The 15,070-nt window shown below is 38.5% G+C and overlaps 1 protein-coding gene across 1 annotated transcript in view; it reads left to right on the top strand.

The window, feature by feature from the left end:
• LOC138116839 (neural-cadherin-like) overlaps nt 1–15,070 on the top strand; it is a 61,377-nt gene that overhangs the window by 23,626 nt on the left and 22,681 nt on the right. Inside the window, exons 7-18 of the mRNA XM_069026591.1 lie at nt 1,411–1,553; nt 3,887–4,059; nt 5,076–5,244; nt 6,060–6,230; nt 6,762–6,934; nt 7,935–8,102; nt 8,296–8,545; nt 8,643–8,770; nt 9,594–9,780; nt 10,534–10,677; nt 11,772–12,055; nt 12,583–14,197. Of these exons, the coding sequence (XP_068882692.1) occupies nt 1,411–1,553; nt 3,887–4,059; nt 5,076–5,244; nt 6,060–6,230; nt 6,762–6,934; nt 7,935–8,102; nt 8,296–8,545; nt 8,643–8,770; nt 9,594–9,780; nt 10,534–10,677; nt 11,772–12,055; nt 12,583–14,197 (3,605 nt within the window). The remainder of the gene's footprint in view (nt 1–1,410; nt 1,554–3,886; nt 4,060–5,075; nt 5,245–6,059; nt 6,231–6,761; nt 6,935–7,934; nt 8,103–8,295; nt 8,546–8,642; nt 8,771–9,593; nt 9,781–10,533; nt 10,678–11,771; nt 12,056–12,582; nt 14,198–15,070) is intronic.

Raw genomic sequence — 15,070 nt, 5'->3', positions numbered from 1 at the left:
TGAAAAGAATCTTGAACCCAGAGGTAAATTTCAGACAGAACTTAGCTGAAATTTTCCATGAAATAGAATCATTGTGAACACATGTAATTGGGGCCTGTTGAGAGACTGTTTCCAGTTAATGTTCTGCTCTGTGGCAGTCTAATACAAATCTAGGTGATGATGTTGTCCTTCCAGCCCTTTGTTTAAACAGATTTGCAGTTGAGTATAAACTCATGATTCCTTGCCATGAACTTTCTTTCATCACAGTTATTCTTTATCTCAGTTATGAAATGCTTAAGGCAATCACTCTGTTTCATGTTGTCAGTTTTTACTTTCTCTTTTTTAAGAGATCTCTTCTGAACTCCTCTCTCCCTGTATTTCATGTAAAAAATTATGAGTATTACTGTTCAATTGCTTTTCAAATGCAGAGTTAAGGCAGTGTCTTGAGGGCTGTGACTGAGCTAGACCAAAATAATTTACTTCTCTTACTTCCTTGCTTATAAAATTGGGGGAAGAAAAGAAGCTGTTTCTATGAAGGTTTCATTGAAAGCATACATATCTTGACAACAAAAGTGAAGGGAAAGGTCTTCTGTGCATCCATTTTCTTTTCCTTTAATTTTTTTGCTATTCTCAGTATATGGCCAGTGGGTCCATAAGCACTCTAACCCAGTGGTGCATCTGTATTAGGTTGGATAGAGTCAGCTGCAGTTCATTCTTATGGCTGAGCTTTGGGATATCCACTGTGGACAGGTCTGGCGGGTGCTTAGTCTGACCCACGCTCAATCCAGTCAGATAAAATAATAAATATTTGGGACTTTGCTAAAGCAGGGGGCTTTTCTACTCCAGAGAGCATTAAGCTTAGGCTGATAATGCCTCTTAAGAGCTTAAAATGTCAGTGATGTGTCTGGACTTGAGCAGAGATTTTTGTAAAACTGACATTATGCACATATCCTCCACATCTCACTCTCACCTTAGTCCTGTTGGGGCAAAGACTGCACTGAAAGCCTTTTGAGGGCTTGTGTCAGAACTGCTATGACAAAAACTGCTTTAACTTAGCAAATTGCTTGGAAGTTTGCTTGGAGTCTGTGATTCATGAAGCTCATTTTTTACATTAAAAAACCCAAGTGAATTCTGCATTTAGCACAAGTCTTGTTGCACATCTCAGCTTCAAGGCTGTGGTACTGCTGGAAGTTTGCAGTGGCAATCTGTGGTGGTAACATCAGAAAGATGTGGATGGTTGTATAGATCATCAATGCTATCATTTCACTGCTTAACAAAAAAGCTTCATATCAGTGTAATTTTATTAGTAAATTACAAATCCCTGCGGTGTCCTTTGAATAGGTAGGTAGTAGGTGTTGTAAAGCTTAATTCTCTATTTATTATATTCCTGTTTAAATTCATAAATGTGCTGTTGTTTGGGTTTTTTAACAGCTACAGGAGTTTTGTTTCTGAAGATGCAGGCCCAAACACTCTAATTGCTACTGTTAATGCTGTTGATCCTGATGGAGATGGTGTGACATATGATATTCTGTCTGGGAATCAGAAAGGGAACTTTGTTATTGACCCTAAGAAAGGTAATTATATATTAGCTCTTTGCTGCTGTGGTCATAATGTTGATTCTGTTGTGATGTACCTTGAATTTGGTCTTGTTATCAAATTGAATAGCATATGCTATCTTTGAAGCTTAATTTTAAAAGTGCAGGAAAAGAATGCATATACTCTCTTATAATATTAAAAAAATGGTATAGTTTCCTAAAATCTGTGTATAATTGGCCTCTCTTACCTGTTCAGTGTTTGCTTTCAGTCAGTAACTTAATAGAGAGCATTGTTATAGATAACAGGTAGCTTAAGAGGCAGTAACTTAACAGAGAATGTTGTCATTATTGATAACAGGGTGACATTCCAAAATGTCAGACAAGTATCTGAATAGCATTTAATGTAGGAAACTGGACATCTGGGATTTTAAATGAGGCTTTCCCCACCCCATGCTTGTGTCAATGTGCTGATTGTGCTGGTGAGAGCAAATATTTCTTGGCTGAGCTCACCTGTGTTCTACTGACACAAAATGATGTGTTTGTAGGTGGAATGAGACTATCAGTTTTATTTCAGTGAAGGTAAAAGTATATAAGATGTGAACTAAAGAAGTATATTTTTTCCTTTAAGGCTAAAATCATTCACATGGCCAGTGTTATTTATCTAAGAATGCTGCATGCATGAGGAAAAAAAGATGTGTGGTGAATACTTCGCAGTTTAAGGCATTTGTTCTGAAATGTCAATTTTTGCATCTTTTCAATAGTCACATATTTTCAAAATATGAAAAGAAAGAAAGGTTTCCACCACATTGGTGTCATCATTAAAAAAAAAAAAAGAAAAAGTGCACAAACACCAGCATCTATGTAGGTTGGCATATCCCTTTAGATTAATAGGATTTATTTGCTGTTGATTGCTTGAAAAAACAGAAGAGGATGTTTTGAGACTGAAACAGGCAAACAAACTGAAATCCCATTGAAGGATTGAAGTAACTTAATTAACTTCAGTTAAACTACTTTGTATTTTGAACTGCAATCAAAATCTGAACTTAGATTTTCCAACGCAGGAGAGTTGAATATATTAGAAGGAGTAAGCTGCCCTTAGTTATTCCTTCACTTTATTTCATAGAGTTCACTTAACATGAAATTTTAATTTCAATGCAATCATGGTTTTGCAATATTAATGTTAGATTTTGAAATGCTCCCAAAAATATGGTCTGCAGGTAACTTGCAAGTGTTGAATCCTGACCTTGAGTTTACTATGAGCTCCTTTATTTCCCTTCTGACTTAAAAATAGGGGTGCAGGTTCCAAGAGTTTAATTTCTACAGATGCTTTGGCACCTAAGAGGAAAATGTTTTTGAAAGTGTCTAATTGCTACAGCATTAATATATCTGACACTTCTGAAAATCATTTTTGTAAGAAACAGATTTTTTTGGTCAAAGCATCTTAACATTTGATTGGTAGCATCTCTTGGGATTAGCTCCACAGTTTTAATACAGAAACTCATGTATCGGTACATTTATACTTTTCTGACAATTAATTTTATAGTCTTTGAAACTTAATTTTAGGAACATCAGCATTTTTTCCAGAACACTTTTGGGCTTTTGTTGCTGAATAAACCAGTAAAGGTTTATACAGTGGCTTGCAGCAGTTTCTTTTCAGAAATGATGTCAGGGGTATAGTCTGTACCCTCTTGAAGCAGAAATGTGGAGGTAAAGTGGTGAAGTGTCAAGGATAAGTGCTGCAGCTAAAACAATACATTTGCAACCAAGTTGAGTGACACTGATGCTGTGAAAATACTCTGTTGTAATGACAATTGTGATTATTCCTGATGACTAACAGGTGCAATGGATGGATGGTGGAGCAAAGGAATGACAGCCCCTTTCTGCAGGATCTCAGGCAGCTGTAGTCCCTTTTGCTTTTGTAGCACTCTCTTTTTGCCAGTGCCTCTGTGTCCTGTCCAGCAGGATGTGTCCTGTGGGGAATTTTGAGAGTGGCAGAACAGAGGTTTCTGAGACTGTGCATTTGTAGCTCAGTGCTGCTGTGACTGTGCTACAGGAAGGTAAACTTGAAGTAGTTTCAGTTGAGCTGTCCACGGCAGCTGCAGATTGATGAAAGCTATTATGTGCAGGTCAGCTGAGTTGTGGCTGTCTGAGTTTATTCTGTAGACATGCCTGCAGACAAACCTGTTGTGATGTCTTAATTTTGTTTTAATATGGGACTACAGTAAAAACACCATAGTTAAATTACACTGCAGCAGTGTTATGGTTTATTGGTGAATAGGTAAGCCAGAATGCTTTGTTGTCATGCTTACTGGTGAGAAGAATAATGGGAATGGGTTAATGCAGCAAAAGCCCACAACCTGTTGTTTTTACAGGGCTAGTTAGACTTCGTGCAAGCCCATTTCCTGAGCTGCAGGGGACAGAGTATGTTCTGAATGTCACAGCTACCGATGATAACGCCTCTGGAGGGCCCCATCCTCTCACAAGTACTGCCCAGGTTGTTGTGAAAATTGATGATGTCAACAACAACAAACCTGTCTTTCAGAAGGTAAATATATGAGCCTCTGTCATTTGTACTGGACTGTGTAATAAATGTTTTAATGCTGTTGGCACTGCAGGTGTGCAGCAGATGAGCTGTTCAGGAGGTGCTCTGCTTCCCTCTCTCTCTGAGTCCTGTCTTCTCCTTCTTTTCCATCCCTCCCTGAGGCTTTCAGGGTTTGTTCTGCTCTTGCAGCAGAACAGCTCCTGTGAGCTCCTGTCTGTTCCCTGAGCCACACCTCATCTCTGGCATTTCAGAGGATGAGGCCAAGTGAAACACTTTTGGAGATCTCGTGTGACATATGTGAGGAGGCATCCATAGGGATAGCTATCTATGCAGTGGGCTTGTTCCAAAATACTCCAAAATACCTCTTGAAATTACATAGGCTTCCTTTGATGACTGTGTGTCTGGAACTAATGAAAGAGAAAAGAATGAATGTTTTAGCTTAAATAGTGAAGTACTGTAAAAAATAAATGTTTGAATTTGTTTTCAGAATGTTAATTCATATTAAAGATCTATTGTCTAAAAATTTCAGGTGTGGTACTGATGGCTCAGATATTGATGGGCTATGTGGCATGTTTTGAAAAGTCAGTGACTATTCATATCAGTCTTGGAAATTCTCAGTAACCTCTCCTTGACAAAATTACTTTGTGTAGAAATCCCTTTTTGATCAAAGCAATTCTGTGGCTTGGGCAAGTGTATGCCCTCTTTTTTATTAGACCTTTGCTAATATAGAAAAATATTTGCATTTGGAAGCAACTTTAACTTTTTCTCCAAATATTTGCATTAGGTGGAGATGCTCAGTGGCCTCATGTTGTGTGTTGGTTGTATAACCACAAAATAGCAAGGGAAATCTAAGTTAATCATGGTACAGATAAAGCTTTAACAGCAGAGCATGGCAATGAAAGTGTAGGTAAATAATTATTTCTTTTTTATCCCTGCTAGTATATATTTAAATCAAATGGCAAGGGAAGTCCTTGAATTTTCTCTTCTTTTAATTTTTCTTTCTTTCTCCCCTCTTTTAGTGCCAGTATTATCGGGAGCATGCTTCTGTCCTGGAAAACCAGCCTTCAGGGACTGTTGTTCTGCAGGTTGAAGCCACTGATGCTGATGAAGGAGCCAATGGTATAGTGAAATATGGCTTGATGCACAGAGATGGTGTCCTACCAGCGTTTAGTATTCATCCTGACACAGGTAAAGCAAATGTCAGAACTGGTAATGGCATAGAGAAACCACCATGATGGAGAAAAGGCTTAGAAACCAACACTGATGGAGAAAAGGCTTAGATAAAATCAGACTTCAGGCTTTTTCACTTGGAGTTTTGACAGCAGACCAAATATAAACTGTATTAACTGCATGAACAAATATTCCATGAAACTTAAGTTTCACACATGTCCAGTACTGAACTAAAACTGGTGTTTTCCTTGAAAGGTGGAAATTCTGCTCGGTGGAGTAACTTGTATGTTTTTGTAACTGGATTTAAAAAACCCAAACAAACGTATTTTAGGTGCACATTATCCTGCAACGTTGCTAATGGCATATAAATGATTTACCCAAATGACATTAGTCTTACAAACAGCAAAGGGACTAAATCTTAGAAGGCCAAAATTAAGTTCAGGCAGAATTTCTGGAGGATAAAAGACATGAAAACATTCCTTTACCCTGTTCTTACAGCTCTTCAAAAGAAATATTTTTTTAGAAACTCATTCTCTTCGTTTAGTACTTATCTCCATTTTCTGAACTTAAATTATACTTCAATTCTAATTCAAATTCCTATTGTGTGTAGATGTAAGTGTAACTGAAGTTTGAATCTGCCTGAGCAGTACAATATCAGCTGTTGCATTTGTTACAACCCAGGGTTGGATCATTGAACCTGAAGTTCATGTTATAGGTATACTTAACCTATATTGCATTGTATCTCAATGTATTGACAGAAAAGTAAATATCTGCGTATAGAATATTGCCAAATACACAGAATTTTAACTCTTTGGTATTTAATTTGTTTTCAGGAATTCTGACAACTCTTCAGGTATTTGATCGAGAAAAACAGAGGGAATATCCCATCACTGTGACAGCAACAGATCAGGCAGCGGAGCCACTCATTGGAATATGTCAGATAAATATTGTCATCCTGGACCAAAATGACAATGACCCCAGATTTGAAAACACCCACTATGAATGTAATTGAGAGTCATTGGATAGAGTTTCAGTGCCCTGAGTGTGAGCGTACCCCACGTCTCAGATCTTTGGGTTTTTGCCTTTCCTGGCAGTAGAAAATGTGACAAACTGTGATGCAGCTAGAGATGCACTTTGCTTATTTAATTGCAGAGCTGTTATTCTGTGTAATGTGTGATGTAACAAGTACAGCCTTAGCTCATAGGCTTGCCTTATGGGAAAGTTCCTTGGAACAATAGCCATGATATTCATACAAAGCAATTATTTTCTGAGTTAAAAGACAATTAAAAGAAGTATCTTATAAGAAATAAGAATTCCAGATTATTAATGGGGTAATATGAAATTCAGATGTGATCTGTAGCTCTGGAGTGTTAGCAGCCCTTTAAAATCCTCTGTGTGTGTGGCCGTTATTCCAAGGAAGAGAAAGTTATACTAAAGTAATAAGGTATGGCAGTTATTTCTTTATGACTTACAAAGATGTCCATGGTAGTTTAGCAAATTAGTGATCAGTTTGAAATATCCTTTCCTTACCTTAGATTTCCTAAGAGAGGACACAAGAGTTGGGACCAGCTTCCTGCGTGTGGCAGCCCGTGATGATGACTATAGCTCAAATGCTGCCATTACATATTCCATAGCAAATGATGAACCAAATTATTTACAAATTAATCCTACCACAGGCTGGGTGTTTGTGAACCAACCCATATCTCAGGTATGGTGCTTGCTTTCCTTTTTAAGCTGACTATTTCCGTATATCCTAGGAGGGACTGGGGTCATGAGTTTGGGTTACCCCTTCAGGTTAAAGGATCAATACATCTATTTAAATTAAAAATGAGTCTAAGGTTTTTAGCTGTTGGGTTCATTGACTATGAATTGCATATGAGCAAGCCTGCTTTCAGCTGGGAAGCAGCAGCTACAGCACTGCCTCTGGGACTTGCTCTTCCCATTTCCCTGCCTTTGGCATGCTAATTCCAAGGGCTGGAGGGCTGAGGTCATAAGCAGAGGAGCAAAAACCCAAGTGTAGGACTTCACTGTGTTAACAGGCAATGAGTCAAGACAAACCTGAATGGGAACAAGGGTGAAATTTTGGTCCTGATACAGATTCCCAACTTAATATATGTCAGTTGTGGTGGATTAAGCATAGGTGTCCCTCAGGAAGGTGAAAGCATAATTCCTGTAGTTATCTAAAATTGATCAGTTTCAGCTATTTCTAAATACCTGCACAAGCAGTTGAATATTTTCAGGTTTTAAAGTAATTTAGTTTGAAATAGAAATACTGTTGCAGATGTCAGTCTTCAAATAGATATTTTTAATACTGACAGTTAACTTCTAAGTAACTGACACACAAAAGTTTGGTGAAGGGGTATTATTTTAATATATTTTCTTTAATGAATCAAAGAACCCCTCACACCTAATAACAAGAACTGTTAATAGGTAAGCTTAAGAACTCAGGAACTTAAAACAAAGTAGGTTTTTTGGTTCAGTTTGGTTTTAAATTTTGTGTAACATTTGCTTAGGTTTATTGAGACAAATAGCAAAATTTTCCAACAATCTTCAGTAAAGGAAATAGAATTTTCATCAAATTTCACCTATTTCATATTTTGAGTTCAGCTGCAGGTATTATTTTTCTGTGTAGGTTATTTTTAAGTGTGCCTTTAATTTTATGTATTAATGTATTTTGGAGGCCTGCTCAAACCTTTTTTACTGTTCAGAAGTCATCTATAATTCGAGAGATTACTGCTACAGATGGAGGCAACAGGAGCAGTAAAGTGGAACTTTCTGTAACTGTAACCAGTGCAAAAAACCAGCCTCCACAGTGGGAAAGAGACAGTTATGAAGTTGTTATTCCAGAGAATACTACACGGGATGCCTCAATTTTGGTAAGGTTGGGACAGGCTTGTTTGTCTGTCTGTAGTTCTCAGGTTGAACATTTATTTGCTTAAATATAGTGAGCTTTTATAAGAGTTTTGTGGTTTTTAGCTGACTATCTGGGAGAGTCAAAGCACAAAAGCTTTTAGAAGTGTTGCTGTATTTACAGAAGTGTTGATTACACACACTTTTTGAACTGTGCAGACAATCAAAGCAACTTCTCCCCTTGGAGATCCCCGTGTCACTTACAACCTGGAAGAGGGGCTTGTCCCAGAGGCCAACATGCCAGTTCGTTTCTACCTCACTCCAAACAGACATGATGGCTCTGCTTCAATCCTGGTAGCTGAGCCACTGGATTATGAAACGACAAAGAGCTTTCTGCTGCGGGTCCGAGCACAGAACGTGGCTGCAGTTCCTCTGGCAGCATTCACCATGGTCTATGTTAATGTCACAGGTGTGTGAGCTCTTCAGTGATGTCACAGTATAATCCTGTACTGCTTTCCTTTAAAGTTTTATAGTTTTCTCTTTGCGTGCTCTTTTTGATGTTCTAGATGTCAATGACAATGTCCCATTCTTCACTTCATCTATTTATGAAGCCTCAGTAACAGAGGGAGCTGATGTGGGGACATTTGTCACTCAGGTGTCTGCCACTGACCTCGACCTTGGTCAGCATGGTGAGGTAAGAAAGTGGGGACCTTCATCTCTCCTGATGAAAACTGTGGAATAACTTCTGCATGAACAATGGCTGAATAGTCTGGAAATCTTCAGCCTAGAAAAGGGATGACTAATAGGGAAATGTAGAGTGAAATAAAGTAGTTAATTACATACTTGTCTATGTTGCAATGTGAAAAATGGAGTAGGTGTGAGGCAGAAAACAAAGAGGAAATATTTAGACAACCTGTAGCTCAGATTAAATTCTTGCTGTAGAATTCCCTGGTCTGGAAAGTTCTAATGAGCCTAAAATGAGATTGGATAAACTAATGGAAGAAAAGCTGTGTTAAAAGCTTCTGTTAATTGGAAATCATGGGGTACTTCAAACTGAATCCTTACAAAATATGGCAAGTTAACACCCAAAGTGAATGTATTCCTTGCTGATTAAAAAACCAAAGTAGATACATCCTTAGAACAAGAGTGCAAGCTGAAGTCAAGTCACAAAAACATGTATATAATAGATACTGAGCAGGTTCAAATGCAGTTCACCTGTGGCTGTTGTATTAGTACTTGGGATCTTTAGCCCAGTTTGAGTGCTGCAGCACAAGCACTGTACAAATGTTTACTAGTGAAATCAGGAGCTGATCAGACAAATTATTTTCCTTTACAGATCAGCAGTCAAGGAAGTTAATTGGCTTTAGACCAGATTGCTGCAGCTGCAGTTTTACCCAGCTTCCTTGGCCTGATCAAGTATTCATGGATGAGACTGTTCTTCCTCTAAGTACTAATCTAGTTGTGAACTATCCAACAAAAGAAAAGTATATGTTAACAATTCCTTTTTAATCCTGTAGATAACTTACTCCCTGTTACATGACAGTGGCAGAGACTACGCCTCTTTTCGCTTGGACCCCCAGACAGGCTCCATATACACCACCTCAGTGTTTGACAGGGAGGAGAAGGGCTCCTACCTTCTGGAAGTCATGTCAGTGGATGGGTCTGAATCAGCTCGGCCTGGAAAGCATGGGAAGCCAAACTCTGGTAAGAGACAGATGGCTGTGGTAAGTGTGATATTATCTGGATTGTGTCTGAAAACAGAAGCTCTGAAATACAGGATTAAATGGTAATTTCTGGTTTTTTTCACAGCTTGTGTTTTGGTTTCACACCTGTTGTTTTGGTTTCGTGGTGGCTTTTTTACCGTTTATCTGTGCAACAGTTGTGTCAGAGCTGAAAGATGAATTTTACATGATGATCAAGCAAGCTTTTTGGTCTGAAATTAAAGAAAATCCTATAGGCCTTCATATTTAGAGTTTAGAGAGTATTTCCTAGCTAGCAAAGATGTGCCTATTATCTATAGGATGAAAATCTTTGGGCAGTGGAAGTGTTTCTCAAAGCACTGCATATGGTACTGTATTCAATCAAAAGTCATTATGAAGCAGGAATGTTCAAGATAGAAAATCCTTTTCTCAATTGATCACCCTGCTTAAATAACTTAATAACTTAAGATTTTGTGGCTTCAGGATGAAAAGTTATGACTAAACACTGTACAACTGCCATATTAGGCATCAATTATTCATGTATTATCTGTTTAAACAAATTGGATGTGACATTCATTTGATACCCAAGTGCTTTTGAGTAATGTTGGTATATATATGGTCCTCAACCCTAAGGGTTTATTTCTGTATTGTCTGCATATTTGTCTTCATGTAATGTGCAGGCAGACAGGTTAAGGGATTGTAGCTGACAGAAGTGGCACAGCTGGGGATTTGAATCTCTTGCTCCTTGTGTCTCCAGACACGGCCTATGTGCGAGTTTCCATCAGCGACGTGAACGACAACCAGCCAGTCTTTGCCCAGAGTGTCTATGAGGTGAACGTGGATGAGGACCAGGATGTGGGATCCACCATCCTTACAGTCAGTGCTAATGATGAGGATGAAGGTAAAGCATTGGAATCCCCCACAGCTCTGTCCAAAGTATTAATCTGTTGATCTCAGCACACCAAGACATATTTGGTGGTGTTAGAAAGGGAAATGTCTTTCTGTTTTAAAACTTCTTTAAGTGTGAACTGATCACACACGAACATTAGCTCATAATGGAGCTGTGAGGCACAATCTCTTATTTCAGGAGACATGCATTAATGTGGGATGATAGGAGATAATTTCTGTGCCCACAGATACAAATTTTTTATATATCAGATCATTTTCTTATAAATGGGTGCCAATAAAAATGTCCTGGTTAACTAGAATAAGTCAGACTTGATTCCAGTGAGATTCATTTGCTTTCTCTGTGATGGACAGTACAGTTTATGTTTGTTTTGTTTGTTTTCTAAAATTTGAACCTAGACTTCCTGAATGCATATGATGAATTTTAGTTACACTGTTTTATCCACAAATCAGCCAGAAATTCAGCCACTAATCATGTAAAAGTAAGTACATAACCAGTGCTCATAAAAGAGAGAGGGATTAGTACATGCTTCCATCTTTTGACCATGGAGCACTGCTAATTCAGCTTCACTGTATGGTGAAACACTACTTTTTTTGTTATTGCACAAGTCCTAAAGGACTGTTCTATCAGTGTGTTTGTGCAGTGCAGGGAAATCCTGACTGCACTGGATTCCTCCCACTCTGTAAGAGCCTGAGGCAAATGTGGTACAGATGTACTGCAGAAGGATTTACCTACTCAAGGAACTTTTATTTTGGTGCTTAGGCTGCCTGTAAATCTACTGTTTAGTGTTGGACAGGGGACCTGATGTGATGGATATGTGGCACTTCATTTCTGCCCGCTAAATAAAGTAAAAACAGGATTATTACTTCATTGCAAAGACACATTTTGTAGAGACAAACTACAGTTGCACACACCAGAACTGAAAATGCTGATAAATAATCTGACATAGCTGCATGTTTTAAAAGACCACAAAAATGATAAAAATAATACCACTTATCAGTTATTGTATGATTTGTACTTCATGTCAACATTCCATGCCTCAGTCTGCTTCAAGAAATGTGTTTTCTGACGCTGTTGGTAATTGACAGGAACAAATGCTAAATTACGGTATCAGATCACAGCTGGAAACACAGGAGGAGTGCTGGATGTAGATCCAGAAACAGGAGCCATTTTCATTGCCCAACCACTGGACTATGAAGAAACAAAAATGTATGAGATCCACTTATTGGCCTCTGATGGGAAATGGGAAGATTATGCAGTTATCATCATCAACATCATGAATAAAAATGATGAGGCTCCAGTTTTCTCTATCAATGAATACTATGGAAGTATAATTGAGGAACTGGATGCGTTACCAGTCTTTGTACTGCAGGTAGTGTATGCAGTTTCAGAGATTATAATATTTCCGTGAAAAGCACAGATTACTGTGGTACAATTATGTTAAAAATAACTCAGCACATATATATTTATATATTAGTGAAGTTCAATTTTACTAAGTTTTTTTGTCACTGCAAGAGAAGAAATGGACTTTTGTAGAAAAATAAATTACAGGGATAGTAAGTAGGATAAACAGGATGGATCATTTATTGATCCTGAAAAGCAAATAATTGACAATTTAAAGTAGCTATCAGAATATCATATTTAAATTACCTGTATGAATATGAAAAATACAATATTATTTTAGTACTAAATTTATTAAGTTGTTAACATAGTTAAAAATGCTTATTTGCCTGCTCTGAATTGTCCCTGTGTTTGCTGTTCTGTGGCATGCACATGTTAATAGCATGTCATATGCTTTTGCTTGGACTCCTTTAGAGTGGAGCAGCATATAAGATGTGATGCAATCACTGCATATTTCATACTTTCTATGTTGTTTGTTTTTTTTCAAAACTTTTGTAGGTTCTGGCCAGTGATCCTGATAGTGGTGTTGATGGAGGAGATTTGAGATATTCCTTGCACGGGTATGGTGCAGGTGATATTTTCACAATAGATGAGAAAACAGGCAGCATTTACTCACACAAGAGGCTGGACCGGGAAGAGAGAGCACTGTGGAGATTTATTGTGTTGGCTACTGATGAAGGTGGAGGAGGACTTACAGGGTTTGCTGATGTGATTATCAATGTGTGGGATATAAATGACAATGCCCCCATGTTCACGTGCATGCCTGATGACTGCAATGGGAATGTCTTTGAAAACTCTCCTGCAGACACCTTAGTCATGGAAATGGGTGCAGTTGATCGTGATGATCCAGATGTTGGTCTTAATGCTGTCCTGACGTACAGGATAACAGACAATGTGAGGAACGAGTTCGGTACTGACATGTTTAATATCAATCCCAATACTGGTACCATCCATGTGGCAGGGGGACTGCTAGACAGAGAGAGGACTGAGAGTTATTTTCTTACTGTTGAAGCAAGAGATGGGGAAGGGCTGACAGGAACGGGCACTGCCACTGTCTGGGTTGCAGACGTCAATGATAACGGTCCCAAATTCACGAAGAAGTTGTGGCAGGCAGCGATTCCTGAGAACAGTGCCATCGACTCAGAAGTCCTGCAAGTGTGTGCTACAGATGCAGACATTGGGGAAAATGCAGACTTAACATTCAATATCATCGGGGGAGACCCAGATCAGAAGTTTTATATTGAGAATGACAAAGAATGGCAATGTGGCACTGTTCGACTGAAAAAAAAGTTGGATTTTGAGAATGCCCGTGAAAGACAGTTTAATCTTACTATTACTGTGGAAGACCTGGATTTTTCTAGTGTTGCAGTGTGCCTGATTGAAGTTGAAGACTCAAATGACCACAGCCCGGCTTTCCTTTCTCAGTTTATTCAGGCAAACCCTTTATTTGAAGACGTGCCTGTAGGTACTACAGTAACCACAGTGAGAGCTACAGACAAGGACTCTCATTTGAATGGGAAGATTATCTATTCTATAAAGTCAGATTCAGATCCTATGAGACAGTTTGTGGTTGACCAGTATGGCCATGTGGTTGTGGCAAACGCACTGGATCGTGAAGCCATTCAGAAATACTCTTTAATTGTACAAGCTTCAGATCAGGGGACACCTGCCCGCACTGGAAGCGTTACAGTTTTAATTAACTTGCTTGATATTAATGACAATGGACCAAGGTTTGAGGCACCATACATGCCTGTAGTTTGGGAAAATACATTGAAGCCTGAAATAGTGCACATGAACCATACATCAAAGCTGCTTCATGCATTTGATCCGGACGGTGAGGAAAATGGGCCACCCTTTACCTTTTCATTGCCACCAGATTATCAGCATTCTTTGGATTTTTCTCTTACTGACAACAGAAACAACACAGCAACTATAACAGCTTTGAGGTCCTTTGACAGAGAAAAGCAGAAGGTGTTTCACCTGCCAATAGTTATAACAGATAGTGGGATTCCACCTATGAGCTCCACAAACACCCTGACTATAACAGTTGGGGATGAGAATGACAACTGCCATGAGTCTGGCCACAAGGAGGTCTATGTGTACAGTTACAAAGGTAAGTGCTAGCTGGATGTTATATCATAGTCTGGATATTATATCAGATTCATGAATGTAGCAGTGTTTTACACATAATTTCTGTCTTGCAGTCTGCTAGTCTGTTTCTTTGAAGTTTGCATACTTCAAAACTGCAGCTCCAGGTCTGCAGACTGCTAAGTAAAGTGAAATAAGTGAAATATATTTGCAAAACTCAGATCTCAGTGTGTAAAAAGATTATCTACCAAAAACCTGTTAGCTGCCAATGAGTATATATTAAAATTGCAGAAAAAGCAGTATTTTTATAAACCAATAAAATCTACTTTCCATTAATGAGTGTTCACCTACAGAAGGTATTTTGCAGTTACATTTTCTGAGTTTGCTGTGCCTAAATTAGAAAAAGATGTGCCCAGATCATACTGTAGAAATGAGAGAATGAAGCATCCAGGGTGGCTTGGGTCCAGATTTGAACCTTTAAAATCTCCCATGTTGTTAAACTTTGACTGTGGAATTCAGATGTCTCCTTCCCTGGACTTGTTCCTCTTGCTGTTTAAGAGGAGTTGATTGGATGTCCCACTTCTGTGACAGCCCACAAAGCCCTGAAAAAAGGACTAATACTTGGCCCAGCTTGGTATCTTCTTGCCCTTTTGCTTTTCTCAGTCATGTCCTTCTCTCTCAGCTGTACACCACAAGATGCTCTCCCTCTTTTCCTGGGTTCCACTTGTGTGCTCTTCAAAATAATAGAGTAGCAGTGAAACATTATGAATTAACTCCTGATATGGTGATTTTTAATTTTTATTTTTTTTGCCTCAGAGTTTTGTAGAGTTGTATTTATGTATTATTCTGGTGTTGTTTTTTGCTGTTTCCAGCTTTTCTTCTTTCATGTGACATCTCC

The sequence above is a fragment of the Aphelocoma coerulescens genome, chromosome 11, assembly GCF_041296385.1.
Source record: "Aphelocoma coerulescens isolate FSJ_1873_10779 chromosome 11, UR_Acoe_1.0, whole genome shotgun sequence".
NCBI lineage: Eukaryota > Metazoa > Chordata > Aves > Passeriformes > Corvidae > Aphelocoma > Aphelocoma coerulescens.
This window is presented reverse-complemented; position numbering and strand designations above follow the sequence as displayed.